Source organism: Anarhichas minor, unplaced genomic scaffold (genome assembly GCF_050575085.1).
Source record: "Anarhichas minor isolate MPS153535 unplaced genomic scaffold, ASM5057508v1 ptg000027l, whole genome shotgun sequence".
NCBI classification, from domain to species: Eukaryota; Metazoa; Chordata; class Actinopteri; order Perciformes; family Anarhichadidae; genus Anarhichas; species Anarhichas minor.
In genome coordinates, this window is record NW_027466473.1 from 17,570,650 (window position 1) to 17,588,036 (window position 17,387).

General features: G+C 40.7%; 1 protein-coding gene across 2 annotated transcripts in view; it reads left to right on the forward strand.

Annotated features, from left to right (window-relative positions):
• The first annotated feature begins 7,053 nt into the window (after positions 1–7,053).
• stk32a (serine/threonine kinase 32A) overlaps positions 7,054–17,387 on the forward strand; it is a 49,408-nt gene continuing 39,074 nt past the window's right edge. The window contains exons 1-3 of one of the 2 annotated variants that reach the window (XM_076102248.1): positions 7,054–7,105; positions 11,792–11,847; positions 13,479–13,630. In XM_076102248.1, coding sequence (XP_075958363.1) covers positions 7,054–7,105; positions 11,792–11,847; positions 13,479–13,630 — 260 coding nt within the window. Of the gene's footprint in view, positions 7,106–11,791; positions 11,848–13,478; positions 13,631–17,387 lie in introns of those variants that run through there. The other variant, XM_076102247.1, reaches the window with a different exon arrangement.

Consider the following 17,387-nt stretch of genomic DNA (forward strand, 5'->3'; position numbering starts at 1 on the left):
TGCGTAGACGCCCCACCTCGTTACTCAACAACCCCGCCCACTGCCGTCATGGAAATGTAGTTTCTTTCAAGGAACAAGCAATCGTCACCATCGCGCTGATGAGGCAAGAGGACTTCATGTCCGGGTTGGTGCCGCGCGTGTCCTCCGAGAACTGGAACAGCTGTGCCATTAACAACGCTACTAAACTTCAAGTGGAGCTCTAGGGGATGCAGCTATTAACCTCTTACCACCCCAGTTTATTGCTCTTTTACATCCTACCGCATCACTGTATTGTCTATAGTTTAGCTTTGTATTTAACAATAAATAAGCGACTCAGACTTTGGGTGATACATAATTACAGTTTAGTGTCCTGAAAGTCTTCAACGCCATAATCAATAGTTTTAAAATCATAATGTATTTGCACTGTTATTCTCTTTTCATTCAAACTTCATGCTGGCTCAACTAACTTGTTCTTCACCTGTGCAGGCAGTAACATAGCGCCCTCTAGTGGCGCATTTGGCGCAGTGAACTTGTACCTGTTGAGCATGTGGAAAACGACATGAGGCTAGTCCACAGATCCTTTACTTAAGTAAAAGTACAAATACCATAGTCTAAAAATGCTCCATAACAAGTAGAAATACTGGATTGAAAAAGTAGTTAGAATGGCCCCCTTTCAAAGTTTGATGACAGAATATTACATTATTCTGTCTTTATCACATTTTCAATGTTGCAGGTCATCAATGAGATGTAGTAAAGTAGAAGTATAAAGCAGCAGAAAACGGAAATACTCAAGTGATGTACAAGTATGTCATGATACAATGACATTGTACCTAAGTACGTACTTGAGTAATTGTACTTAGATACATTCCTCCACTGAGTGATGCAAAGCAGTCAGACGAGGAACACCATAATCACCTAAGTGATTAATCAAGCAGTGATTAATCAAGCATTTTTAATTGAATCATGCTTTGGTATCAGACTGTATGTCAGAAAAAAACATGCAATTTGAAGACATCACCTTGGGCTGCGGGAAAATAGAAACATTTTATAGAAAAAGTAATGAATAAATAAAATAGCAGATGAATCAATTATGAAAATGATCATTTGCAGCCCTATATGATCACAGCAGCACTGGCAGTTGATCATGTGTTTGAATTGTGTTTATTGGCTGAATGCTTTTTGACTACATGTAATGTTTCCTATTTAAAGTAAGGATTAACTCGCACATAGAATTAAATGTAAATATGATTACCAGATATTATGAACTTTTAAGAACACTACAACTTCTACAACCTTCTCTTTTCACAGAACAAGCCCGTTTTGCCGTCCATTGAAAGTACAGATAATGTACAAAAAACGAATTATGTGCAAACTGATTTAATGTAAAAGTGGTTTTCTTTTTTTGACATGAATTAATATTGAAAATATTTACTTTTTTGACATTGGTGTACTTTGCAGAGCACAAATGAGGCAATGCATACGAGAACAAAGGTACAGCCCCTATGACGAAAGATAAATCTCTGTATTTAATTCGACTTACTTGCTTCATAGCACCAATAGCTACATCATGATGGCACTATTTGAGTTTCAATGCATTAAACTTATTTCGACCATTGGTCTCATCTTAGCCCGTGACATTTCTCGGACATGATGATGAAGAGCAGTGTAGAACATTTTGGGACAGCGAGACAAAATTTGTTCATATTTAGCCCACTACTGTATTATTTGATTCGATGTCATTAAATTAAATTGATGCGTAACTGTATCTAGATAATACATGAAGGAATAAAATAACTATTATCTTCAATATTGCCCTTAGTCCAGTAACCCTAGCTGAACATCAAACAAATAGAAAATACAGTATAGTACACAGGACCATTGAAGAATAGATACTAAACACAACTTAAGTGTTAAAGCAAACATCTCTAAGAGTAACAACGCAGCAGCTGACTTACAATTTCAGGGTCCCCCTTCAAATCTGCAGCCCACTGGGTGAGCTCTGACGCCATGCTCAGCACCTTGGTGTAGCACGTCGGTGGGTAGAAAGGGTAGTTTAGTACCAGCGGCACCAGAGACCAAACAAGCAACAAGTGGTTAAAGACCGCCATGACCCCCTGACACCTACCGCATTGTGTCAGCGATGCACACACGCAGCCACATATGCATGTGGACAGATTTTAACACACCCTCTGTTTACTCCCAAAATAACGATGGAACTGTAGAGGAAGGACAGGCGATAACCCAGTGTGTCAGATAAGATAGCACTTGTCTTTGTGGAGTATTCAAAGCTAGCTGTGATTTTTGTCCAAATGTTTTAATACTGGGAAGAAATAAATTAGTAATTCCATCAGAGAGAGAAGAATATTTAGCACGTTTCCAAAATCAAAATTTGCAGTGACCGTAGTAGTCAGAAGTAGCCTTTTATTGCTAAAAGTAGCAATACCACAGTATAGAAATACGTAAAACTCATGATTTTACTTACAGAGTAAAAGTACAAAAGAAGTAATGTCAATACAACTTTACAGCACGAAAAGTAAAAGTACTCATTATGCAGAATGGACCCTTTCAGAATTATGTATATCATTATATTGGAATATAAATATTGATGCATCAATGTGTACCTCATATTAATGTTCATATTAATATTAATGTAAAAAGTGCAATATTTGTCTCTGAATTGTAGTGAAGCAGAATTATAGAAACAAAAACAAGAATTGGAGAAACTCAAGTAAAGCGCAAATACCTCAAAATTGTAATCAAATGTTTGAGTTAATGTCCTTTGTTGCTTTCCACCAATCCAGATGTGTTTCTATACATCTCTTAGTATCAATTGAGTATCGACCGATGGTTTACATACACACTGCATGATGATTTACAAAACATGACGGTGACTTTAGTTTACTCCAATAGCCACAGTCCCAAACTCCCAACTCCACATATAGCGCCTCTGGAATGAAATTGTTGTATGATTCTCATATGCATTTTATATTGCAGCACATTGAGTTTACACATTGAAATGAAGTGTGCTATATAAATAAAACTGCCTGCAGGGAAGAATCCAGACAGCCCTGAGGCAGAAAATGGAAAATATAGAAATAGAAAGGCTGTGCCCTGATGCACGTTTTCCACAATAAAGCATTTCTGCATTGGGGATGTGGGTAGTGTTGATACTTTTAATATAATATTGATCATGAAAGTGATTTATGCTGTAAATGATATTCCCATAAGACCCGAGCTGCACTGGCTGCTGTCACATTATGTTACATCTTACTTATCCACTAGATGGGGCTAATTTCACAGATTTTAACTCCTTACAGCCTCCCGAGCAGTCCAGTCCAGTGTCCTCAAGCGTTATGTTGAATATAATAGTTTTCTTTCCTTAATTAAAATCTTAATCTAATACAACCAGGATTTATCTATGACCGATTCTCTTTCTTTTTTCTTTTGCATAAAAATACACTCACTTACAAAACTAGGACAACATTGGCACACGCTGAGGCCTCCTGCATGCTATGTAGCTTTAATCCGTTTCTGTCCAGGTGTGATATGACACTTGTCTCGTCTAAAAGAAGAGTGCAACTCCTGATGCAAACTGCTGATAAGAAATTGTCCTGCTTGTGAGTGGTGCTCGTCACCTCTGTGTTGAGAGTTGGACGTCTGTCCCCTACCTCCGTGTGAAGATGGATGGCCTGCACCGAGGGTGTCACGGCATGACCGAGAGGCATAAAGAGGAAGAAAAAGTGCAGTGTGTGCGCTGCAAGCATGTCTCCTGTCCCACCACACAGCCATTCTCCTCTCGACCTTGACCTGCTCAATTAACAGGGGACAGAAGTGACAGTCCTTATCGTGGACGGATGTGTTTTACAATTAATGGCCATGAAGTTAATGTACGATGACAGATTGGACTACAGAGTTGTGGCCCGAAAGACAGCGAATTCCAATGCGGCAAACACATTTTCTGGTTTTATGTATTGCATATAAAACATAGAGCATTATACTCTATTAGAGTAAGAGTTAAGTGCCTTGCTCAGCAGGACCCCAACAGTAACAGTAGCTGTTGAGGTAAGTAAGGAGTCATCCACTTTCCTCAACCATTATTTTCTTTCAACTTTTTGCTTAAATTTTCTTCTGAAAATGTATGAGCAACCTAATATTTCATGTTTACTACATTATTTCAGTTGTAGCAGTCTGTTTTGATACCAACTTTATAGAAAGGCACGGTCATATTGATATAACACAGACCTTTATGAGACGAGAAGTAATAACTTTGGGCAACTCTCACTCTATATCTGTGCTCACGGGCCTATTAGGCATACAGAGGCATATCTCGCTAAATATGAATATTAAAAGAATATTACCTTGATGCCTAATGAGATCAAATAAAAAAGCACAATAAGGTCAGTATAGACTCACTGGAACACCAGAGAGACATTACTGTATAATTGCTATTTCCATATAAGTTTAAAGGCTATTATGAGACAGCAGGCTCAGCTCGTCTATAAAGAGACTGTCCCTCATCTGGGGCCCATTGTGGACAATCTGCCATGCTGAAGTGCCCTTAAGCAAAGTGGCAAAGCAGTGGTCAGCTCTAGGGGGCGCTGTGCTACAGCTGATCATGACCCCTGACTCATGGTTTTAACATGAAGAATTCCCTGCAGATGTAAACAAAGCAGAGTATTGTGAGGATATGCGAAATTTTAACATGATATATGCTGACTGTTTTTTTTTATACCAGCGACCCTCATAAAAATGTTCAAATGTGATTGACCGTTTATAATCGTCTCTTAATCTTAGATCATAACCCAGAAGAAAATCACAACAGGGGACTGCGGTGTTTAACTGACTTTACAGTAAACTTGTGGCTATGACTGGCAGTTTATCCGTGATATTTCTTAAATATATATTACAGTAAGACTTTGAAGCTGGTGTTTGTAAAACGTTTCATTCGGGGATGCAACTTTTTTGTTTTGTTTAAGATGAGTCAATGCTAACGACAGGGGAACCTCGGCTCCACAGCTACAGCGGATCAGCTCATGAAACGTGCCTCTCCAGACGCACGCGGGTGGCCAGCGCATTACACAGGCGTCGATGTGGAGGTCAGTCCCTCACCAGTGCAACGCGCCGAGCAGTTTCTCCCCCCCCCCCCCCAACCCCCGTCACTGTGTCCTCTGTCCTCCAGAAGCAAAGGGATTTCGCATTGCACTCCGTCGGCGCATCCCGCAAGTCACGTCTCGCTGTGTGGTTCTGTTTTTTTGTTGCGGTGGGCAGGTGTCCCGGTGCGTCGTCGTCCGAACATTGAACAAGTGACGCTTTGAGCTGCACTGTTGCTCCCCTGTCGCCTCGCTTCTCTGCAGCAAACCGGGCTAGAAATGGTCCCATGCTCGAATTACCAGCGGCGTTCAGAGGTAGGTGCCCACAGCTGTCCTGCGTGTGTGCATGGGGTGTGTGTGTGTGGGGGGGGGGGGGGGGGGGGGCTTTCTATTCAGCGCATGTTTGGCCCGTTTGATCAGATAAGGGGCTCCGAGCACAATGTCCTCTGCGGGGAGCTCAGCACTGCGGATCCACGCACTATAATTGTTTTTTAATAAATATATTACTTAACCCAAAAGGGATAGTGACATATGTTGTGGTGACCTTATCATACAGTGTGGGCATGACATTCATGAACGGGTTTCCCCTAGCGGATTAAATGTTGCCACGATGACTTGAACTTTGTTTATTGAACCCTAGCATGCATCTCAGCTACTCAGTTCAGTCACTCATTGTCCTGTAAGATATTATGGGATGCGCTGTCATTCAGTTCTAAAGGATAAAGTAAACCTAATTGTAAAGCTGTGATATGAATATTGTATTATCATAGGAGACTAAGCTCAAAACAGACTTGCTTTCTGACAGTCCAAGAGGAATATAACATTGTAAGATGTACACCTGATTTATTTAATTTACTATATGAATTTATTCTATAAATACATGTTTCATCAAGCAGTTTCTGTTTTTGTTTTGTTTTTTGTCCACTACTGGGACAAAACGTAGTAACTCATGAAATGTCACATCCTGAAGAGGGCAGCCTGAGGGATTCCATTTACTGTACACAATGCCAGCAAACTATAAATCAAAAGACTCCCATTTTGTGCTCTTAATGGGAAAACCGATCATCCATCACACATGCACTGCAGACGCTGCTCCACTGGGATGCGTTTCTGATTAAAATGTAAAAATTTAATAATTGATAAATGACAGATGAAGGAAGGAGGAAAGGAACTAGGAAGGGGACCTTAATATGTAAAATTAGTAATGAAAGTAATTTTCCCTCATGTGCGCTAATCAAGTTGATTACTAATCAAGACCTTAATATTAATGTTACTGCTATAAGTGCTACTATTATGGATATGAATTTCTGAGCCATGTTTTCTTTTTTTCTTTTTATATCTTAAGATTGAAGAAAATTATGTGTCAGTCTTTCCAGTCATCATTAGAAGCCCTGTACAAACCATTCATGTCTCAGAGGCTCTACCTTTCTACTTGTTCCTCCCTCCCTCCCTCCCTCCCTGTCCCTCCTTCTCTCATTCTGCTGGTGGTGTCATGTTTTCCTGCCTCCCCTCACAGGTTGGACTCTCAGTAAACAGAGGGTCAAAGCCACAAACACATAAGCCACCCACCTCCTGCCTGACGAGAGTCGTACGTCTGCCTGCATTCATCTAAACGACAGTGACGACAGACGGGAAACTTACACTGTAGCGGTACTGCCTCTGAGTGTGTGTGTGTGTGTGTCAGGGCTTCAGTGCCTCTAGTGTTCCTCCAAGCCCTCCACTCTGTGTGTGTGCAATGATGTGTGGTTGTGTCAAGGTGGAGAGTTAAGAGGAAGTCGGGACCCGTTCAAATCAGCAAAACCAAGCCAGCTGCTGCGTATGTGTGTGTCAGGGATACGCAGTTGAGCACGTGAGTGTGTGTGTGTGTGTGTGTGCGTGAGGGGCTAGTGTTGACCAGGCTATGAGTGCGTCTCAGAGGGAGAGGCCGTTCAATGCTGAGTTGAGCTAAGGGAGCAGAGCAGGAGAATCTGTAAGAGGAGCAGCCATGGGGCTCGGACAGTCCAGCAAGGCTCCAGTCACCGAGGACACAGACGACGGTGAGTCTTAACACATCCGACATTCTTATGGGACTTTTCCTCTTTTTGTTTCTCTACTTGTGTGACCTGGAATCTAGTGAAGGTAAACAGGGAACGTGGGTTAAACACAATGACAAGTTGACTGCCTTATCTGCAGCCTTATCAGTGTGTTAAGCTATTCCTATTAGCTAAGAAAGTAAAGTGCACTTACAGTCAACGGTTCTGACTGATGTAATGCTGATCAGGGCTGCCACGAGTCTTCCTCAGCAATTGTAAACGAGGGGATACCCCTTGCTATTGCCACAGTTTAACTTTGCCTTTGATATAGCTACAGCAGTGTGTATTTACACAAATAAACATATAGTAGAGGGCATAGAATAGAATAAAAATGCGTAAAAGATATCCATGAAACTCTTCTGGACATTTGGCTTCCACGGTGAAGTATTCATATTCATGATTATTGAAAATTGCTTGAATCTTGCCAGGTTATTATCTTCTTCTTTTTTCGCCATCAAGGTCAGCATCAAACAGAGTTATGGCTTTGATTGGCAAAGCTTTGTTTGAATTTATTTCCCTTTTCTTTGTGACTTGAGTAGATAATACAATGTGAATGTCGATCTGAGGCAGTCTCTGAAATTAATTCCACTCTGGCTGCCCCCCAAGGACTTCTAATAAGTCAGTGTTACATGAGTAACAGTGATTTAGTCAGAAGTCAGGTGGCTTTCATTGGTGTTCCCTTACTGTAGATGTTTTGTTGTATAGTATTTCCCAAATTACCTGATACATTTGTTTCTTTTTATGAAGTTGTAAACCAAAATATCTGTTTTCAGCTTCAGTCGATGGAGTCCATTCGTTATCATTTGAGTTTCCAGTTATTTCAAACAAATCTCCAAAGAAAATTTCACTCCACCTGATGAAATCCATATCTGTGGCTTTCTCTTTTCCACTGGAGGCAAACCTCTGTCAAAGAGGAAATCATTATTCAAGGTTAACCTTGCTGATTAGTCATCTAGCGTGCTGTTCTGGAAATGTCACTCATAACAGAGCGTCTCTGAACTCTCGAGTTAATGCAACAGCGCACTTTACTCACTCCTCTCCCGCAAAACAGCGTGGGCGATTTCACCGAGGGCAGGGGAATAATAAACAGAGACACATTTGTTATGAATTAGAAAAAGGCCGGCTCACTGGAAACAAAGTAATCCCCTCCCTCGCTCACATATTTTACACACAAAAGATTAATATAAGAACACATTTAGAGAGATTGTGATGCACCTAATCATTTAATGCTGCTTTTGTGGCATATTGTAGTCTGATGTGGATAAAAGTCCTTTTGTAGAGTTAAAGCTACATTTTAAATCATGGCAATCTTATACATTAGTGTTTATTTTGTAGTCAACATTGTAAATGCATGTAAAAAAAATTTACTCATAAATTTAAAAAAAGGACCAAGACATTAATATTCCATCAAAAGCAGCAGCAAAAAAGTAGTCGAAAAAAGACAAAATAATAATAATCTTGTGACTAAACTTCAAATGTTAAAGCTAAATTTCTCCCAGAAAATAATCAGAATTTCTCGGCAGAATAAATGTACAGACTGCTTTCCTTGCTGGAGTCAGTGCAGAGACAGATGCACATTTTGTTGTTCAACCCATATTAGTTGATTTATAGAAAGGCACACGCATGAAGGTGAACTCTGTCAAGACATGTTTATCTCCTCTGAGAATGATGTGTGTACGACATTGGCTCCCTAATGTGCTACAGAGATTTTCCACTTTGTGCAACCAGGACACTCTGGTTAATGGACAGACCCTGTTTACTGCTGATCATGCTTTATTCACATCACGGTGGCACATGGACCCATGGGTTCTGTTTCAGTTGTCAGAGCAACAGCGTGAGCGCTGATGTTCCCACGTTGGTGGGTCCTTAAGTGGCTTCTGTGACAAAGGCGGATAGGGAGTGGGAAACAGAGTGAGACAGTGCGACCACAATGAGCTGGCTAATTTTGAAAAAACGTCATGTATGTTTTTCACACAGAAACACTTAAACAACAGGAAAATGGCCAAATCTCTTTCATTGTTCAACACAATAAAACTCAGCTAGTTCAACTCTGTTTAGTTCCCATGTGCTTTCTGTAATCACCTCTTGTATACTGTGTTTATATGAGTATACTAAACCCATGATTTATTTGCCCCTCATTTACATATTTTTCAGTTTCTGTACAACAAAATGAATATGAAGTGACTTGAGTGTCGTCAATCAAAATCCTTTTTTATGATTGTAAAGTTTTGTGACACAACGCCACAAGACACATACCCCAATACTCACAACAGTGCCCAGCTGGTTTTAGTTATTACTTTAAAAGCATTCTCTTTTCTTTTTTTTTAAGATTTATGTCTTCAGAAGGATCGAATGTGTTTAGGGCTGAGTGCAACAGACAGGGTAGCAAAGTTGGAAAGTATTGAGAAACTGTCAGTAAGAAAAATAAAGAAAAACACAAGCCTCATACTTACAAATAAGTGGTCGCAAGGAGGGTCAGAGGAGACAGAAAGTTTATTTTGACTTTATTGCTACAGTAACCTCAACCAGGCTCATTCCATAGTTTCCCAAAAGAACATCCTTTCTTGTCCACATGAAAACTTGCAGCTGTCATTTTCAGGTTTATACTCGGCAGACCGTTTCCGGGTTTTAACAACACCGGCTTAAGCTCAACTTAAAAGTCTCGTGTCTGAGAAGATGTGACATTTGCTAATGTTCGCAAGGGCCCATGTGGACGTCTCTGCAGAGATTCACATACAGAAGAAAAAATGTCCAAAACCACCCGTGTGCCCATTTTTGAGTATATCAGAGCGTTTAGTGTTGACAGAGAGCAAACACGGAGAGCTTTTTTCAAAATTGTGTTGGCGTAGTGTGGACATACTCAGAGACAGAGACTACTTTTGACAGACAGAGAAAGACAGGCATAGACATACGGTACAGTGCAGTCACACTGAGGCCGTGAGATACGCTGATTATTTCAATACAAACCGATTAGCATGTGTCAGTCAAATTCAAATTGACTAGTTATTCAGTCAGATGGTTTCCTCAATTAGTTCAAGCCATGGAAAGACTGTCAATGTGTCAATCCCACTCATGTGCAGATTTCAATCATTACACGCTCAGTTACTTATGTGTCCATCATTCAATACAGCGCATTAAACCATTCAGAGTTCTGCTGGTAAAATATGACATTCCCCATCTCACTCTTTCCCACTCTTTCTGTTTGCCTCACTTTCTCTCTCTCTCTCTCTCTCTCTCTCTCTCTCTCTCTCTCTCTCTCTCTCTCTCTCTCTCTCTCTCTCTCTCTCTCTCTCTCTCTCTCTCTCTCTCTCTCTCTCTCTCTCTCTCTCTCTCTCTCTCTCTCTTGTATGACTGCTTCAAACTCTCTCTCTCTCTCTGGGATCACAGAGCTCTGCCCTCTGATCCACGACCACAGCTGTCTCTCTGAAAAACCCATCAGAGTAGAATCTCCGAGTAGCTCAGCAGGAAAATGACCATGTTTATCTGGAGTGTGTGTCTGTATGTAAGCTATACATCATCTGTAAGTCTATGCGTGCATGTGTGTGTGATTGTGCATTATAAAGCGGGCCTCATATGGTCCTTTTCAGAGTTAGTTGTGTAAACACTCCAACACAGATAGTGTGAGAGGAGGAAGTGCCCGTGATACGTGACTAACAGAGCATAACATTAACTGTCACATCCAATAGATCTAGTGACTGCAGGAAAAATGGGCGTGTGTGTGTCTGTGTGTGTGCTTGTGTGTGTGCACGCTTTACTGTTGCAAGAGAAGCAGGTCATGTTTATGTCCATTATGTGTGTGTATTTTTGTGAATGCATTGTGAATAAATGGGTGCATTTCTTTGTGTGTTTGTGTGTGTGTGTGTGGTCAGATAAGTGGGCACCAGCTGTTCCATCCTCGGGGAAATGACAGGGAGGGAAAACCTTCTGTTCTGGTAGTCATGGTAGCAAGGAATAAACAGCCCCATCCGCCTCCAATTGGCAATAAATGTTGCTGATAGATGGAGGGGAGTGAGATGGGGAGTTAAGCTCCGTTTTAGGTTGTGTATGTCTGTGATCATGTTCAATAAGTGTGGATACCTCCATTGGCTTCAGCTTGGTAATCTCACAGTGAACCTACTGTAACTGTACTGACACTTAGCATTCATCTATTTGTATTTATAGAAATAGATGAAATTTATATTTTAAAGGGGTTAAAGTGGCATTTTATACATATACAGATGATGTATTTAAAGCTGATCTCTCTGTAACTTTTCAAACGTTACAGGAAATAATGTGTATCTAGCAGAGGAGGCTGGTCCACAGAGGCAGAGGAGGTTGCTCCTCTACTTTGGAAAGAAGAAAAAAATATTGGTTAAAATAAACCATATCTCAGTATCATTTATAAAATATTTTTTCTTTCTTCTTTGGAAAAAGATCCATTACAGAAATTCTAATAAAATGCTTCAACAGCAACACCTGCAAGGTGGGCAAGAAAGTGGTGGTCCTTCTGTCCTAGTCTTCCATCAATTTCTCCACTGATATCTAGTATTGATCCTGTTAAGTTGAAAAATGTACTGTAATTTAAAGAGGAACATTACAGATTTCAGGTTCAAATGTATGTTTTGTATTTAACAAAAATGAACAGAGATTTTCTACTCTTCTCTCTCGCAGTGAATTTCGACCACTTCCAGATCCTGAGGGCAATCGGAAAAGGAAGCTTCGGAAAAGTAAGTTTGTATTTACAATAGTGTCCTCATGTTACTCAAAAGTTGGAATCAGCTTCATGATAGATATATTTATAAATATCGAAAGGGGTAACTGGTTTAGTATGCCCTGCAAAACATGTCGTAAATTACAAAACACACATATAACTCAAACATGTCAAAAAAACATTTGATAGACATTCTAACACTACAATACAAGCACTGACACTCAAATGAAGACATAAACCGGGACAACAGCTGTTCATCGCTTATTCGATGCTGCACATTAGACGCAAGATGTTACATACAATATACCATGTCCCCTCTCCGTTAGTACAATATTATCTTAGTTTGCCCGTCTACGAGATTAACCAACAGCTCTACTGAAACACATGATAGCGATCATGTTTCCTCCTGTTGTTAAGACACGTAGTGCCGAGTAATCCACAACAGCACTCACAGAACATGGAAGCACGTATAGCGACGCACACTCGCACGCACATGTATACTCTGATCGCAGACCCTCAAGGCATCTACCCTCCAACAACAGATAAGCAGTCTAATCACAGTAGATGGCAAGCTGTTCATTGGGAAGAGTGATGCGATCGGGGTTTGGTTGATTAACTGTGCCAGCTGGTCCACAGATCACTCTCTTAGATAGCAGTAATCACTGGCTTATTGATGCTTGTAACCACCAATAAATATGGAATATTACTCCTCGGCATATTGAAAATAGTGTCCATTCTCAGAGACATTGTCGAACGGGGGTAATCACATACAGTTTGATTCATACGTGTAATGACAGCTGCCCAGATTGCTACAGGTGTTATATTCTGTGTTTTGCTGCGTCACATCAGAATCCTGCTACTTTTTCCCACTGATACATAAATACACTGAGTGCTGTTTGAAAGCATTTTTTATGCAATTTTGAAATATATATATATATATATATATATATATATATGACTGACACGCACCGGGCAATTCTAATGAATGCCAGCATGACGTTTCCCATCTCTAAGATGCAAAACATACGGGTGTGAGAAGTTTAACGCCTTAAGAGAGGATTACATTCCTGATCGCAGAGATTAAAGAGAAAGTTTCCTTCCAGCCTTGTTGGATGGTTATTGCAATATAGCACTTCATGTGTCACAAGCGATAAAGCTCAAGACAAACATGGATGAATGATGGAAAATACCCGACTGTATTGCAACAGTTTGTAAAAGTACATCGTTTTTCAACGTGTCAAAACAGAATATCGGCATTTTATCAATTATTACTCTTTGAAATCTGGTGAAATGATAAATCTCACAAATCTGTTGAAGCATCTTTAAAAGCATGCTGATAAGCAGCAGTTTTTCTATGTGTCATGCAACATAACTTACCAATGATCATGTACGGACAAAGCATGAAGGAATGATGCAGAGGAGTGGTGATGTTTAATGTGTTATCGCATTGGCAGTAAGGACTACGTTATCATTTTGTATGGATATATCATCTGTTTAGAGTTTGCAGGAAGCAATATGTGACTCACTATTAACAACCTTGAAAGTATTGAAGCATAAGATTGAGACACAAGCAGAACAGAATAACTATTCAGACCATTTTGACCACTGCAGTGAAATAAAACTGCCCTTGTGTGATCTCATCATCAGGTCTGCATTGTACAGAAGAAGGACACTAAGAAGATGTACGCCATGAAGTACATGAACAAGCTGAAATGCGTGGAGCGGAACGAAGTGAGGAATGTCTTGAAGGAGCTGCAGATAATGCAGAACCTTGAGCATCCGTTCCTGGTCAACTTCTGGTAAGCCGATGTGCTTCGTGTGGTTCCACAGCACATGTTTGTGTATCACTTAAGTCTATATAAGGTTTCCTGTAAAAGGCAAATAAACTTCTACAGTGTTTAGGTACTTACTTTAGCTACTCTTTGAATTCAAACTGATTTCAGACGGCCCTAAATTGAGCCCTGAGTGACTTTGATCAAATATGCACCTCCATTCCTTAATATGTAAACAAAAAGCTGCTGTGTAAACTTTTAAGTACACTATGAATGATTTCCACTGCCGCATATCGTCTTCACAAAGGCTTATATTTAACACTGTGATTACCATCAGCCATAGCAGCCTTTTGAATGATTTTGTAGTGCGCTCGGTGTCACCCATTTGATTTTTATGGTGATTGTATCCTGGCCATTAAATCAATGACTGCACAGACCCATAGGGAGGCCGTCAGCCATTAAAGAAAGCTCCGGATTGTGTTTGCAGGTGCATTCAGAAAAGTGTTGCCTACTGAAGAACACTGTCAAGCCTCCATTCGCGTCATCTCACCCCTTGAAATTGCTAAAAGGAAAATGTAGTTTGCTCACTGATCTAAATTCAACTTTTATGTGCTCAACTCTCCTCTCAGCAGCTTCTCGTTTGCCTCATCGCATTTGGGGGTAGAGGAAGTCTTTTTGCCTTAACATTGTATATCTCAAATCAAACTGCGAGTGCTAATCTAAGATGACTCATCAGGTACTTTCAGCAACTCATTCATCATAATTTGAAAGCCCGAGCTTATTGAGCAGCAGGAGTCGTACTTTTGAGATGCCTGATAAGTATGGCTTGTTAAGTTTCTGTCTGAAAAGCGTCATTAATTCTTGATAGGCACTCACACTCTGCAACGTTTTGAGAGGAAGCCACCCTGGTTTTCTTTCTGCCAGGCAGAAAGGCAGAGAGGAGGGAATGTCTGTGCAGGGATGAAGAATAATTGCTACAGTCATGTGGTCCAGTTTTAAAAAATAAAATATTTATTGATATTTCAGTATTATTTATCATTTCTCCTTTTGATTTGGAGGTTTGCTTCTTGTTCCTTTGGGGTTAGGCAGCTCCCTTTAAGCAACTCTGGAAATGTGAACAGTTAAATGTGATAATAAAAGAGAGACTTGTGGCACCAATGCTCTCCAAGTAGCTTTTCTCAACCCTTTGTCCACTGTGCCACTTTTCTATCCTCTCGTTCCCTCCTTCCCCTTTCTCCCATTTTATTTCCATATCTTTTTTGAAACACTACTACTCTGGCCAAATCAGCAGCCGATTTTTAATTACTAATTTGAGGGGAACAAAACTAAATCCATCCACTGTGGGAATGAATGAGAAGAGACTAAAAGCACAGTCAAAAGAGGAGAGGAGAGGAAAGGAAAGGACAGCAAGGTGCAGGGAAAGGGAGAGAAGGCAGAGAGGAAAAAACAACAGAGGAGGTTAACAGAGGATAGAGAGATGTGTAGTGTACAGACTCATCAGACAAACAATGCCAGTGCTTGCTTTCTTGCCTGATTGCATGCTGTGTTGGACAAAAAAAACAGTTGGAAGTTAATGCATTTGGCAGTGTAAATCCCCCTGGGTGGGGGTGATTTCCTCTAGAGATGTGCTTGGGTCAGCGCTATGCCCACTCTCTCTCTCTCTCTCTCTCTTCCTGTCTCTCTCACTGTGTTGAGTTGGCGTAAGTTATGATTGTCCTGAGGTAAGCGCTCAAGGTCGGAGACGGGGAGAGATTACCGCAGGCATATGAACCGCACTGAGACAGCTCCAGTACATGCGGAAAACCTGGCTTTGTTTTTCTGTCCCCTGGCCTGTCCTCTGGCCGTCCTCCTCTGTCCTCTGACCTTCCTCCTTTTCGTCCTCCTCCGCTGCTATTTTCCTCCTTCACCACCTGCTTGTCTTCCTTTCACTCTCCTCTTGCTGTCACTGCACTTGCTACCGCATGACCTCATGCGTCCGCTGGTTGTGTGCAGCCGAACAACAACGCACTTGGAAGTCAGTATGAACTTCTAAATAAGTTATTTTCCCTCCATGCAAATCTATAAAGTATGATATGGAGTACCGATTTAGAAGCATCTTCTCTGGCATTAAGTGTGTGGTACGGTCAGTGTATTGATGTGCCAGCACTGGCAGGACAGCCCGTTTTGCCTGCGCTGCACTAAGTCCCACTGTGTAAGGGGAGCCCTTACTGGTACTGCAATGGCAGATATATGCTCGCACTATATCAGAGACAGACACAGAGAGGGAGAGGTGGCAACCAGCATCAGACACTGCTGTGTTCCGCTTTCAGTCGTGCGGCCTCTTTGACTGTGGATTTTGCAGTTGATTTGTTTGTTGGTGTAGGAAATGTCACAGAAGAAGTACTTCATGAAACTACATACTTGCTGTTTGTTGTGATGAATGTGTTAATCACCGGCTGTGTAATGTGTGCTATGAGAGTAGCACGTTTGTTTTCAAGCAGAGAGCAAACCGTTCGCAGTGCAGTAACACTGCAAAATTGTTTGCTAAGTTGCTGACATATTGAAATGCCATCTGGTAATACAGTTCGGATCTTGAAAGAACAACTACAATTTTATAGATTTTCATAATGTTAACAAATAAATGATCTTGTTACTCCAGGAATTTGCTTGTTGAGCTGGATTTAATACTCAAACACACAGCCAAACAGATGGGAGTCATACAAACTTGCAGGCACCAAAAAGATTGGCACGGATTAAGTCAATGACATAACTATGTAGATCTTCAATATCTTCCTCATGCTCTCTTGCACAAACTTGACCACAGAATAATAGTGATCTCTGACAACTTTATCTAGTGTGTGGTTAAGAACTCACAACTAAACCTGCTTTGAACAAAGTCTATAGAACACTTCATTGCTGCTGCATCTTGCACATCTGACCTCTGTGACAAATACCGCCATGATGCAACGTGGTAATGTAAAAAAGCCGTTGTGTAACTGTCAAAAGGAAAAAAAGCAAGTACATTAACAAAAGTCTGACACATTAGTAAAAGCTTCACTTGCTCTAGGGAGTCCCTTTTTTTTCGCTCAGTTGTTATGTGATCTCACTAATGCATTTCATTTCTATGCAGAGCAAGACATCTTTCAGTGTTATTCCCCATTCATGTGCATTTTCTCCTCAGAAAACCAAACAGAAGTGACATAATGTCTCACAAAGGCGATGATTTCTTTAAGAAACTGAGAGAAGACTCCCTCCAAGCGTCCTGACATAAAAGCTCTAGTTCACCAGATATGAACAATAGTAAGATCTGCTTGTACCTAAGGTACAATCTATATCCTAATGTATTTGTAAAATATGCACATCGCACTACTTTTACTTTTAGCCTCACACTAGAAAGCAGCACGTCAGCATGTCAAGTATATCGCCCGATATCAAGGTGACCCGGTATAATGGAAGATCATTATCAGGAGTGCTGAGAATAAGTAAACATCATGATTAACTACTGTTATTAAGCTGTTATGTTACCATATTAGAAGTAAAAAAAGCAAAAGTAAAAGCAAAAAGTAAATATTTTAAAATATGCTTACTGGTTAACTATAACTGGAGTTATATTTTATATGTAAGATCCTTCATATCCCGTGCTTTGTTTGGGATGCGTGTGTGTATTTTTGCAAGAGAGTGGATCCATGCGTGCGTGTGTGTTCTCAGGCAGCATTAGACACAGATTGATGGGAGCTGTCAGTCAATGGAGGTGTTGGGAGATGGGGGTGGGAGGAAGGTCGGAGGGCTGTCGGCATCGATCCAA